Source organism: Myxine glutinosa, chromosome 3, assembly GCF_964187855.1.
Source record: "Myxine glutinosa chromosome 3, kmMyxGlut1.1, whole genome shotgun sequence".
In the NCBI taxonomy this organism is placed as follows: Eukaryota; Metazoa; Chordata; class Myxini; order Myxiniformes; family Myxinidae; genus Myxine; species Myxine glutinosa.
This window is the reverse complement of record NC_136263.1, coordinates 160,140,296-160,154,606: the sequence shown is the minus strand read 5'-3', so window position 1 is coordinate 160,154,606 and position 14,311 is coordinate 160,140,296. Positions and strand designations below refer to the sequence as shown.

The following is a 14,311-nucleotide window of genomic DNA, read 5'->3' as shown; positions in this document are numbered from 1 at the left end:
ATCCACCGAACCATTCGCATTTCCACCCTTTCCAGCCTTCGTTGCTGCTCTACATTCATTACCCATGTCTCGCTCCCATAAATCATAACACTTCTCACACATGCAGCATACACCTTTCCCTTCAGCTTCAACGACACTCCCCTCCTCGTCAGCACGCCACTCAGTTCCTGAAACTTCTTCGATGCACATTTCACTCCAGCAACCGTTGTCGAGTCTGATCCACCTTCTCCATTCAGCATGTCTCCGAGGTAGCAAAATGTTTTCACACCTTCCAGCTTCACGCCGTCTCCAAGATCCAACTCAACATTTCCTCCATCTGCCACTCCCTCTGTGCACACCTTACATTTGAATGTAGCTGCCACACTGGTTAATGACCCTCTCAGACCACTACATTTTTGATGAACCCACTCAGCGCACATTGTACATTGAATGGAGTTCACTCCGACACCCTTCCTGCACACAGCACATGGCCACTTCCCAGTTCTTTCCACCTCACCACATGCCACATGCCACATTTTTACCACTTGCCATCATCTTCGTCTTTCCTATATTCACCTTCAGACCTTTTGTCTCCATACATTCCTTCCACTTGTTCATCTTTTCCTTCAGTCGATCCATACTTTCCGCAATCAACACCAGAGCATCTGCATACAACAACTGCCATGGTAAACCCTCCTTTACGTTCTGAGCCAGCACCTCAATCACAGCTACAAATAGTAGTGGACTTAGTACCGACCCCTGATGCACTCCCACCTTCACCTCAAACTCACCACTGTCCCCGTCCTTCGTCCTTACAGCTGTGCGCGCTCTTTTGTACATTGCCATCACTACTCTGATCAACCATTCCTCCACTCCTAACTTCCTCAATGCCCATGTCAATACTTCGCGTGGAACCCTATCGAATGCTTTCTCCAGATCAACACACCCAAACCCAAGATGGGTTGTATACATGTTGGGTTGTATACAGCACAACTATAATCAGTAATCGGCACGCCCACTGACCAATCGGCTGATGCCGATGACCAAAATATTACCGATATCAGCCCAGCACTAATATATTCATATACAGTATCTAATAGGTTTACAAAAATGGTTTCGGGGATTTAGTAGTTATCTTACAGCTAATATTAGAATATGACATGTCATTGCCAATACTATAATTTATGGGACACTGAAGTCCCATAAATACCCCATTAGCACTCCTCGGATTGTTGTGTAGAATGACATATGTCTTCCGACACATTCCGGGTGGTATAAAGGTGGTGTTTAGCTCGTATTTGTGCTTGTTCTTCCTCATACCCTATATCTTATTTAATCCCACCCTCTCCCCTCCTGGGTGTAATAGACATTCAGTACCCATTTTTTTTCCTTATTGTGTGCTTCCCTTTTTTGCGTTAACCCCTATTTTTCATTTCCTCACCTTCTTGGAATCTGGTGTCTCTTTTCTATTTTGCGCTCTCATGTTACCTTTATCTTTTCAAGTGACTTTTGAGATTGAACATAACAGTGGGTTGACATGTGACATGGGCGGAGGCATATCGGTGGATCCGTATGGGAGCGAGTTATGAAGATACCAGCCACCTTTTAGAGGCTATTCTTCCCTGCAGAGCAGGGGTTGGCCTTTTTCGGGCACCGTGGTCCCCTTTTTGAAGCAATGTTTTACAGCCGGATGCCCTTCCTGCCGCCAACCTTGTTGGTCGCCTCTTGCGACACATTGGGAATTACCAGTCAACTGGTACTCACTTTGCCGACCTCGGAAGGATGACAGGCTGAGTCAACCCCCCTGGCATTAATTCAGTGATCGACTGGGATTTGAACCCAGGATCCCAGGATCCCAAGCCGCACCCTAACCGCTAAGCCAACACCAGGCTCTTAAATTCAAAACGGTGGCATAAATGCAAATCCTTTACTCAAAATCGAGAAAAATCACAGGGTATATCACCAAGGAATAGATAAACCAAAATGAAAAGAAATCCCGCTGATATGCAGCGGCAAAGATCAAGTAATTAAAGGACAGACAGGCACCAAGACGATAGACAAGACAATTAAACGACCCCAGCTAGTTATTAAGATGAAACTTTTTATTTATAAAATTTCAAATATTATTCTTCATAACATAATAAATGTTGCTAAAATTATCTTGTTATTCCAAACGAACATTGTACATTTTACACAAAGTGCCTCGTGTTATCCATTCTGTGGCAGAGGTGAATGCCGCCCATTCAAAGCCTGGCGCAATCAGAGGCAACCCTAGTCCTCCACTTCGCAGACCTCCAGCTGCCCCTCCACTTGGTCCTCCACCTCCATATGCCACCCTGGATTGTACAGTCATTGGCAATCCACCCTTTGATGGCATCCCGGCTTACGCCGAAGCGGTGATCGTATCGGACACTTTGAGCATCAACACATATGCCATCCCTCGCTTTGTCGCCAAGCACCAAAGCCCTGTTGATCTGGATCTCTTCGAGTTGCCGTTACAAAAGCTGCGCTTCTGTGAAAGGCTGGGAGAGGGCCAATTTGGGGAGGTACAATTATTATTATTATTTTTTAGCCAACAACATTCTTTGAGCCTTTTCTTTTTTTAAATCCAACATTCGTTGAAATGAATGAATTTTCATGATTGTGAATGTTTCATCCATCTGGTCATGAGAAGCAATTTGTTAATTAGTGTTACTCTTAAAGTGTTATCAGTGTTACTAGGATTGATCTTATCATGTAATGTAGTCACAAAATCTGATTGCCTTGCATACGTTTAGGTAGCTTTATGCAATGATGAGTGAAAACCAATGAACTTGGTGGTGTGAATTTTATTTTTCTTTCAGGTTCATTTGTGTGAAACGACAGAACTACCGGAAGTGTCCAAAGAACGAGTTAATGCTGAGGTTTCCGATTCTTCACCTTTAATAGTGGCCGTCAAGACTCTACGTGCAGATGCTTGCAAGGGTGACAAGTACGGGTTGATTATTTTTCATTTCCAAGATTGTTTTGATGATTTATGTAAGTTCCAGCCATTGTTTTTGCTCTTCTTTTTAATCTGGATGCTTATGAAATACTGTTATGAATTTTGGGGTAGAGTGAAATATAGATCAGGAAGATCTGTGTAGGTATCATGCGCCGATTATCGTGATGGGGAACCCCATATGTAATTTTGTTTAGGCGGTTTGTTCGCGTAAGTGTGTCTTTGTGATCATACAAGGATGATCCTTGTGTTCGGTATCGTAGGGATTATGCTAATTCCCCTGTGTGTGAGACCTGTGATTTATCCATTGTCCCATATGGCAACGCACATAGACACTAGGCAGGCCCATTAGTTACACCACACACTACTTAAATTCCCCACAATAAAACTCACCGGAAGCCAGTTCGGGGCACTGCCGATATAACCACAGCCAACTATGTCACCAACTTGTATAGCAACCCACACAGCACAGGCAGGCCGGGAGCCACGCCCAGAAGGACTTGCTATTGGGCAGGAGTCGACCAACCCAAAGGCTAGAGTAAGGAAGGACTTGTGATTGGCCAGGGGCGGGGCAAGAAGCTTCCTGCGGATTGGTGGAGGGAAGGCTGAGAGGGAAGCAGACGACTGATTGGCAGGGCACGCCGATGACGTCCAAGGGTGGCCTGCGGGCATTGGTGGAGAGCTGGACGATTTGTAGCGGTGGCCTGCGGGGGTTGGTGGAAAGGACCGATGACGTAACACCACGGCCAAGAAGAGAACTGGCTGGCCGGCATTTCCCCTCTCTGGTTCTGGATCCCTTCGCGGTATGGTCGTTCTCCTCGCCTTGGACTCTCTTCCCTTCTATCTCAATTGCCCCTTACGCCTTCCTCCACCATCGACTCTCTCCTCTTGGTTCCGGACATCGCGAGCGATTGCGCGTGGACGAGGGCGGCTTGCCGCTGGAACACCATAAGGCCGGGGTGAGCGGGATGCCCGGTTAGGCCTAGCAGCGGAAGAACGAGGCGGATTGAGGCCTACTTCCTGTCAACACCGGAGTGCGCGCTCGGACTCGACAATCGCTGCCACGACGCACTGAGCGAGTTGAGCTGAGTGCACGATAACCCACACTATTAATTTTATCCAGTTATCCTCCCCATTTGTTTATGTTTAAGTCTGGTGTGGGAGCGCTCCAAATAGGAACCCTAGTTAGTAACCGGCATGTTTTCTTGTTATCGGCATCCGTGGCAATAAAGCCCTGTTTATTTTTGTACATAAAATCCGGTTCGTGTGAGTTTAATTGTCCCCCGTCGCACCACGGAGCGAAAGGGGGACTATGGTTTTCCCCTCCGTCCGTGTGTGCGTGCGTGCGTCCGTGCGTGCGAACATGCATGCGTGCGTGCGTAAGCGAAGGACCGAATTATAATTTGGTGTGTGGGTGCAACCCACGTCAAAATTCAAGATGGCCGCCGCCATGTATGTCTGACGCCATGTATGTCTGAACCCTGTGAGCGGAATATCTTGAAAAATAAGCGAAGTACCAACTTCTAATCTGGTGTCTGGGTGTATCTAGGCATAAGGAAGAACGCTATTAAAAATTCGGTCGCTACGTCAAAATCCAAGATGGCCACCGCCATGTATGTCTGAACCTTGTGAGCGGAATATCTTGAAAAATAAGCGAAGTACCAACCTCTAAGCTGGTGGGTGGGTGTATCTAGGCATAAGGAAGAACGCTATTAAAAATTCGGTCGCCACGTCAAAATCCAAGATGGCCGCCGCCATGTATGTCTGAACCTTGTGAGCGAAATATCGTGAAAAATAAACGAACTACTAACTTCTAATCTGGTGTGTGGGTGTATCTATGCATAAAGAAGAACGCTATTGAAAATTGGGTCGCCACGTCAAAATCCAAGATGGCCGCCACCATATATATCTCTGAACCTTGTGAGCGAAATATCTTGGAAAAATAAACGAACTACTAACTTCTAATCTGGTGTGTGGGTGTATATACGCATAAGGGAGAACGCTATTGAAAATTGGGTCGCCATGTCAAAATCCAAGATGGCCACCGACATGTATGTCTGAACCTTGTGAGCTGAATATCTTGAAAAATAAGCGACGTACCAACTTCTAATCTGGTGTGTGGGTGTATCTCGGCACAAGGCAGAAAGCTATTGAAAATTGGGTCGCCACGTCAAAATCCAAGATGGCCGCCACCATGTATGTCTGAACTATGTGAGCGGAATATCTTGAAAAATAAGCGAAGTACCAGCTTCTAATCTGGTGTGTGGGTGTATCTAGGCATAAGGAAGAACGCTATTAAAAATTCGGTCGCTACGTCAAAATCCAAGATGGCCACCGCCATGTATGTCTGAACCTTGTGAGCGGAATATCTTGAAAAATAAGCGAAGTACCAACCTCTAAGCTGGTGGGTGGGTGTATCTAGGCATAAGGAAGAACGCTATTAAAAATTTGGTCGCCACGTCAAAATCCAAGATGGCCGCCGCCATGTATGTCTGAACCTTGTGAGCGAAATATCGTGAAAAATAAACGAACTACTAACTTCTAATCTGGTGTGTGGGTGTATCTATGCATAAGGAAGAACGCTATTGAAAATTGGGTCGCCACATCAAAATCCAAGATGGCCGCCACCATATATATCTCTGAACCTTGTGAGCGAAATATCTTGGAAAAATAAACGAACTACTAACTTCTAATCTGGTGTGTGGGTGTATATACGCATAAGGGAGAACGCTATTGAAAATTGGGTCGCCATGTCAAAATCCAAGATGGCCACCGACATGTATGTCTGAACCTTGTGAGCTGAATATCTTGAAAAATAAGCGACGTACCAACTTCTAATCTGGTGTGTGGGTGTATCTCGGCACAAGGCAGAAAGCTATTGAAAATTGGGTCGCCACGTCAAAATCCAAGATGGCCGCCACCATGTATGTCTGAACTATGTGAGCGGAATATCTTGAAAAATAAGCGAAGTACCAGCTTCTAATCTGGTGTGTGGGTGTATCTAGGCATAAGGAAGAACCCTATTGAAAATTGGGTCGCCACTTCAAAATCCAAGATGGCCACCGACATGTATGTCTGAACCTTGTGAGCTGAATATCTTGAAAAATAAGCGACGTACCAACTTCTAATCTGGTGTGTGGGTGTATCTAGGCACAAGGAAGAACGCTATTGAAAATTGGGTTGCCACGTCAAAATCCAAGATGGCCGCCTCCATGTATGTCTGAACCTTGTGAGCGAAATATCATATCATAGCGTGTTTTCTGCGTCTTCCACTCTGTCAACTCACATCACTTCCCCGACGGGGGACCTAGGCGTAACGCTTGTTTCCACAGGGTTGAAGACTGCTCGGAGATCGCGTCAGGTAAAAGCAGCCAGCTTCTTCTTCTTCTTTCCACGCTTGTATAGTGAGTCCGTATTTGATCGTCACCTCGAAGTAACGCTCGATTGCCATCCGTGATTTCCCGGTCTTCACCGAGGGGAATCACACAACAATACTTTTGTACATTTTTGTGGGAGATATGTTGAAGGCAGCAGGAAGTTGAGGTGTGAAGAGAATGACAGAGATCTGTAATCTGGTGGTGAAAGAAGGCCGCATTCCAGTGGATTGGGAACTGAGTACCCTCGTCCCTCTATACAAGGGGAAAGGTGACCCTCTGGAGTGTGGCTCGTACCGAGCGATAAAGTTATTGGAGCATGGAATGAAGGTATTGGAAAGGGTGTTGGAGAGGAGGATAAGGAAGAAAGTGAAGATCGACGAAATGCAGTTTGGATTTATGCCAGGAAGAGGAACGACAGATGCGCTTTTCATTGTGAGGCAGTTGCAGGAGAAGTACATGGATAAGAGGAAGAAGTTGTTTTTTGGGTTTGTTGATCTGGAGAAAGCATTCGATAGGGTTCCACGCAAAGTATTGACATGGGCATTGAGGAAGTTAGGAGTGGAGGAATGGTTGATCAGAGTAGTGATGGCAATGTACAAAAGAGCACGCACAGCTGTAAGGACGAAGGATGGGAACAGTGGTGAGTTTGAGGTGAAGGTGGGAGTGCATCAGGGGTCGGTACTAAGTCCACTACTATTTGTAGCTGTGATGGAGGTGCTGGCTCAGACCGTAAAGGAGGGTTTACCGTGGGAGTTGTTGTATGCAGATGAACTGGTGTTGATTGCGGAAAGTATGGATGGACTGAAGGAAAAGATGAACAAGTGGAAGGAATGTATGGAGACAAAAGGTCTGAAGGTGAATATCGGAAAGACAAAGGTGATGGCAAGTGGTAAAGCATGTGGTGAGGTGGAAAGAACTGGGAAGTGGCCGTGTGCTGTGTGCAGGAAGGGTGGCGGAGTGAACTCCATTCAATGTACAATGTGTGCTGAGTGGGTTCATCAAAAATGTAGTGGTCTGAGAGGGTCATTAACCAGTGTGGCAGCTACATTCAAATGTAAGGTGTGCATAGAGGGAGCTGCAGATGGAGGAAATGTTGAGTTGGATCTTGGAGACGGCGTGAAGCTGGAAGGTGTGAAAACATTTTGCTACCTCGGAGACATGCTGAATGGAGAAGGTGGATCAGACTCGGCAACGGTTGCTCGAGTGAGATGTGCATGGAAGAAGTTTCGGGAACTGAGTGGCGTGCTGATGAGGAGGAGAGTGTCGCTGAAGCTGAAGGGAAAGGTGTATGCTGCATGTGTGAGAAGTGTTATGATTTATGGGAGCGAGACATGGGTAATGAACGTAGAGCAGCAACGAAGGCTGGAAAGGGTGGAAATGCGAATGGTTCGATGGATGTGCGGAGTATCGTTGAGAGAGAGGAAGACAAATGATGAATTGCGAAAGATGATGGGAATATTGCCTGTGATTGATGCTGTGAAGAGGAACAGGTTGAGATGGTTTGGTCATGTATTGAGGAAGGATGAAAGTGACTGGTTGAGAAGAGTGATGGAAGTTAATGTAGAAGGAAGTAGAGGACGGGGAAGACCGAGAAAGACTTGGCTAAAGATGGTGGAAGAAGAAATGCGGGCAAGGGGGTTAACAAGGAGAGATGCAGAAAATAGGGCAAAATGGAGAAGATTGTCATGGGGACCGCAAGGCTAACCCCCGCTCTAGCAGGGAACATGGCCTTAAAATGCATGTTGTATACTCAATGAATGAAGTGTGCTGCATTTTTTGTCCACACATGAAAGGAGGTTGAATAAAGTGAAGGATGTCTTGTACGTCTGCATATTTGACACCGATTTGTTTTGCATTTGACACCGATGGTGTCCGACACAGGAAGGATTTTCTGCAGGAAGTGAAGATCCTTTCCTGTCTCCACCACCCAAACATCGTGTGCCTGCTGGGTGTCTCTCTGCGAGACGATCCAATGTGTATGGTCACGGAGTACATGTCCAATGGAGATTTGCATCAATTTCTACAGCTGCACACGATATCAAAAGAGCCTACCTGCAACAAATTAACTTGTATAAGGTATTCAAATGAAATGTGCTTTTGTTTTTACTTACACTTTCTACAATCATTCATGAACAATTAATATTACATGAATGGAAAACAACCTGTTTTCTAGTTTCAGATACTAGTACACCTATTCCCACCCCAATGTTCTAGTACACCAATTACTAGTACTAGTACACCAATTCCCACCCCCGACCGTAGATCTACTGGAATCTATATATCCCAGAGAAGAATGACCCTTCCTGCCACACCCATAATTAACGGGTGTACCAGTGTCTTAAAACTGCTGTGTTATCATCATTAAAATACAAGTTATTTCCAAAAGCAATATCAACTCTAAATTTTCCACATATTGTAAAGTTTTTGTTTTTCTTGAAACGTTTATCTTGAGAAAAGTTGATCCGAACACTTTCTAAGAAAAAAAACAAACTTTTTGTTAGTGTGCGCAGCCTGCTGCATGTTGGACGGCAGATTGCTTGCGGCATGGCCTACCTTGCTTCGGTGAACCTTGTGCACCGTGACTTAGCCACACGAAACTGTCTGGTGGGCACAGACCTTTCCATCAAGGTCGCAGATTTTGGTCTGAGCCGCCAGCTATACTCTGCAGATTATTATCGGATCAAAGGTCGAGCGGTCTTGCCTATACGATGGCTTGCCTGGGAAAGCCTTTTACAGGTGAGGGGTTGTGCACGTATGTGTGTGGGTGCTTGTGCGTTGTCATTATTTGTGTTTAAAGAAAGACATATTGGTAGGTACTATATTCAGGAAAAAAGGAAATACTGAAATATTGATGCTAGCTGAAATGTGTACCAAGGAGTTGTGGAACATAGTCACACTTGAGGGATTGTTTTTCTCGAAAATCTGCTTGTCGTAGAATATTGTAGACTTCCAATAATTGTTATTGCTATGTTAAAATCACAAGTTGATAAAGTACTGTGATACAGAAATAGTTTGAATTTAGAATGCCATTTGAATCGCTACAAAGACTTAGGCACTAGAGAGCGATTCAATAAAGAGAAAAATAAATCCAACTTTTTATCAAATGTTTTTTTTTGTTGCCTGAAACACTCCCCAACACTCACCGATGAATCTCTGAAAGTTTGACAACGATTCTTTCGACCATCTTTGAACAATGGCGACACAGACAGACAAACATCTCTATTATAGTATAGATTTACTATCGGTTGTGGCGAGATGTATGGGTCTGTTTGATTGCAAATTCTTCTGGGCACTCAATATTATTCTTGTATTTTCACCTTGTAGCCTTTGATCTTGTAGCTGCTGAATGTACGATTTCTATTTTTTTTACGAGAGCTGGCATCTAAGCCTTGTGGAGGAAATTGGAGGAGATGATTTGATAAGTATAGGCCATCATATGCTACCAGTTGTTGGTCGTTTCAAGATGTGTGGTTGGCGGTCTTTCCTCATGTGAATCCCTCTATAACTGCCTTGGTTTTATTGCGCAGTGTGCTTTGATTATGATTTTCGAATGAGGAAGAGAGGAATGAAATGAATAATAGTCATCAATGAAAGGCCCATGGTTGTGGCAAAACATTTGCCGGGGCTGGTCCAGGATTAAAAACCATCTTCTATGTCCCTCCATAGCTGGGGCAATCATATCCAGCATTGGGCGGATGTTTCCAGGTCCATATGAAGGATTTTCACTCGGCAATTTGTTTTTGTGTGTACCTTGTTGTTCACCCTGGTGGTGGCTTAACGGTTAAGATGACCGGCTTAAGATCTTAAGAGTCCTGATTTTCAGCCTCTGTCGTGCCATTAAAATAACACCAGGTGTGTTGACTCAGCCTATCATTGTTCCGATGTCGGGAAAATGAGTACCAGCTTACTGGGAAGAACGAGCCATTTGAGCATCCTGCGTTGGAGTGGCAACCCATCCAAGATTGTTTCCCCTAGCCAAGGAAAACCTGCCTCGGCAGCACTATGCAAATGAAGATATGAAGGGAGTGGTGGTTCTTCTTCCTTATTGTTGGGCCCTTTTGAGGAGCCAATATCATATTCACAGCAATTGGCAAATTATATTGGAACTATCACTGCAACAGCTGCTCTTTTTGTCTTTCATGTCCGTAACATTCCACGGAAATGTAATACCACTTTCCCCGTGAGGAAAAATAATATATATGCAAGTTATTTTATCAGTGTATTTCGTACACCTTAACGGAATGTATCACATGGTCTTCACCTGTATGGTGTATAGGTATGGCCTGATCAATGAACTATAGATTATTGGATGATGTGCACCTGTCTTCATGTCTCGTATGCTGTCTGTGTCGTGTTTAACTGGAATGTTTGATAGTCCATGTTCGGCAATGGTTGGAGGACGTCTGATAGGGTCAACTACGGCAATCGTTGCTTAAACTTTGTCGTTAATAGCGTTCTTGTGTTTACACAATGCCTGTCCAACCTATCTAGGGGAAATTCACCACAGCAAGTGATGTGTGGTCATATGGTGTGACCTTATGGGAGGTGTTGACCTCTTGCAAGAAGCAGCCCTACCAGGAACTAACTGACGAGGAGGTGGTTGAAAATGCCAGTGAAGTGTTCATGAACCGTGGGAAGCAGGTATGGTGAACAGCAAATCGATTTGGTTTGTCTCTATGAGCGACGACCTCCCTTAATCCCCAATCAATAAGTTGCCGTGAACTTGCACGGATTTCGATTTCCATGTGTATGTCGTAAGTGGCGTTATTGAATCTGCCCGCAGCGGTACCTGCCTTGCCCTGCCGTGTGTCCGCCCCATATCTACAACATCATGTTGCAGTGCTGGAGGCGAGAAAGTCAGCAGCGGCCTGAATTCTCCACCATTATTCAATTACTTGACGAAGAGGCACAATCCTGATCTGCAGCAGTCTGTCCATCGTAATGCCTTTTGATACTAATGCACAATTGTACATAGAACAAGACACAAATCACATTTTTTCATGATTATGACATTTTGATATGATTAGACTAACAAATCTTTAAAAATCTAAAGGCTCCTGTTATGCCTGGTGTTGGCTTAACGGTTCGGGTGTTGGCTTTGGATTCCAGGGTCCTGAGTTCAAATCCCGTCGATCGTTGAATTGACACCAGGTGGGGTTGACTCGGCCTGTCATCCTTCTGAGGTCGGCGAAATGAGTACCAGCTTACTGGGATCAATGAGCCATTCGAGTATCCTGCGTAGGAGTGGCACCCCGACCAGGATTGTGCCCAATAGTCAAAAAACTGCTTCGGGAGCCATATGCATCAAAGGATCCTGCTATATGTTGAGGTTTCCATCCTACAAAACGAGTTGACAGGGTTATGGTTGAGGTGTTTTCAGCTTGAGGAGTAAGTGTGACTAATTGCTTGATTCATGGATCAGAGACTTCTTGGATTATGGGTTAGCAGTGTCACACATAGTATTCACAGTGAAAACGTGCCCAATCACTTCTACGTTTTCAATCTCATTTTGTGTAGCATGTGTTCCAGGCAGGCCGAAGCATCAACGTGGATGGATATTAAACCCGGGCATCCCTTCTGCTAGCTTTAGTTGGTGTTAGATCACATGGTGTCTTTCATGAAGAGTGAGTTATCGCCGGCACTGAACAAATTACAAATTCCTACCCAGAATGACTGCTGGCGAGATCCACTCGCCCTAACCCTTGCCAAGAAACTGCTGTGGCAAAACAAATGCTCTGTAGAGTATGATAGAGATCGTCATGGACATGCGTTCAGAATGTACCAAAAATGGAAAGGCACCTTTTAATTTGTTTTTGTTTTTTTGACTTGAGGCTCATGGAAGACTAAGATGCCAGATGATACTGTATGAACTGAAAATGGGCAATGGGGCAACAGTTGGACACAATAAGCAAGGGAATAAATGAATAGGAAAAGGAGAGGAGGAAACATTAACCTATAAGTAAGAGTGTTGGGTTAAGAAGGTTAAATGAGGATAATAGATTGTGGGTAAGGATGGGGGGTGTGGAAAGGGGGGGGGGGGGGGTAATGTAATGTGAGATGGTGGTGCACCACTTACTTGGATCCTGGAGGGAGGAGTTTGATAGATCAGCCTCAGGAAGGTAGGTCCACAGATGGGAGAAGCGAACAAAAGAGTTGAGGTGTGCAGTCTACCTGGATATTGGAAATTGAACCAGGAGAGGGTTAATGGGGAAATGTGTATCCTAATGTTTCTGAGGGGGATTGGAGGACTGAAAGAGTTCAGCTGGAGGAGAGGCAGAAAAAAAAACCAACAAAGGTTACTTCCTGTCTGCAATGTGAAAGCAACAGACCTTGTGCTTCCGCCTCATTGTAGGAGATGCCAATAATGCCGAGCTTAAGAATCGACATACGCCAGAAGAGACAAATGTGATACTGGGGTACGAGCTCGGAGAAGAACATTACTCCGTTGAACTATGAGCAAAGGCCTTGTAGATTCTCAGTATATCTTATTTTTCAAGGAAAGCCTTGGAACGATGGAGGATTCCCATTCTACAGCTGGTTTGGCAGGCCTGCTTTGCTCCATGGTCCAATGGTCCATCCAGGAGAGGTCAAGTCTGTTGGTGATGTTGAAGTGCAAGAGATTGAACCTTTTCCACTGGCTGACCATGGAAATGAATAGATAAGTGGGTTCGTTTGACGGTTCTGGAGCAACAGCATGACACTGGAAGATTATCCAGGATTAAAGGACATGCGCCATAAAATTACGAGACCATCTCGTCAATTTGAGATCAGCGGAGCATGATGCAGATGCTGCCTGACCATCAATGGGATGGAGGTACTGTATGACAAAATGTGGGGTTATCTGCAAAAATGATGAGGGTGGTTGCCAGAGCGTCAGAAATGTATTCGTGTATATGAGGAAGAAGACTGGGCACAAGACTTCCTTGAGGCACTCCGACCCCCCCTTGGAGAGGAGAGAAGGTTCCACCAATAGCAAGGCATCGACTGTACGAGTGGACGAAGTCGCACCTTCTTGCCAGCTATTGCTTTCGATGCAACTACTCAAAAGGCTACAGGTGCTCGTAGGTACGAAGAACATTGCAATCTTTTTTCTGCATTTTTTGCAAAAAAAAACAAACAAAAAAAAAACAGCAATTATTTTTTCCTGGTTTGCAGTTTTGCACGATGATCGGTTGTGATCATGATCAAAATGGAACTTGATTTTAATTTTCGTGAATGAAAATGTCTGAGTTTGAGATGTGTTTATCCCTGGATGACGACATCCGCATATCGTAGTTTTTATTTTGTCACTTTTGAAACGTGTAATTTAGCCGGGCGAGACTCCATCTATTACGATAGCATGACACGTCTCAACTCTGACGGTCTTCTTAATTCACTTTTTACTACCTTACACTGTACTTGAGGAAAGATTTATATTTTACATCCAATCGTTTTAATCCTGCAGTAAAACTGCATTGCTGAAGTTGCATATGTGCTGATAATTTATCCGCTTGTTTCAAGACAAGCGTGTGTGTTTGTAAGTTTTCCGTTCACATTTTGCACGGTAGTCAGTACACTGAAGCGGTCCGTTCACTGGAGCGAAGGGGTTTTGGGCAGTAGCACTTGCTGCGTCATAGTTACTTTTGTATTCTGTCTGATGCACATGCTCGAGCTACCGGCTTTAATACTTCTCGCATGAAGTCGTAATTTACCTGTCTTTTTCAAGCTCTGGTGTAACACTGGTCACTGTTGGTTTGTAGAAAATGACATTATTGCTGATCATGTAAAGTTTAGTCCATGCAGTTATCTGATATGGAACCTTTGACTGTCTTTGGTTACTTACTGAAGCTGTCAATTTGATTGCTTTGCGATGCCGACACCAGTGCTCGCTCCTTACAAAATGTTTTTGTTTTTTTTAATACTTAGGCATTTGAATGTTGCTGCGATTGCATTACACTTTTTAATAAAACGATTAAATGTCATAAAAATGGAAAAC

At 44.6% G+C, this 14,311-nt stretch overlaps 1 protein-coding gene across 2 annotated transcripts in view; it reads left to right on the top strand.

The window, feature by feature from the left end:
* Positions 1-14,303, top strand: part of LOC137423093 (discoidin domain-containing receptor 2) — a 77,639-nt gene extending 63,336 nt beyond the window's left edge. For both annotated transcript variants that reach the window (XM_068109898.2, XM_068109899.2), the window contains exons 12-17: positions 2,206-2,525; positions 2,823-2,950; positions 8,218-8,412; positions 8,838-9,072; positions 10,828-10,977; positions 11,120-14,303. In XM_068109898.2, the coding sequence (XP_067965999.2) occupies positions 2,206-2,525; positions 2,823-2,950; positions 8,218-8,412; positions 8,838-9,072; positions 10,828-10,977; positions 11,120-11,254 (1,163 nt within the window). In that variant the 3' untranslated portion in view covers positions 11,255-14,303. The remainder of the gene's footprint in view (positions 1-2,205; positions 2,526-2,822; positions 2,951-8,217; positions 8,413-8,837; positions 9,073-10,827; positions 10,978-11,119) is intronic.
* Positions 14,304-14,311: the final 8 nt, after the last annotated feature.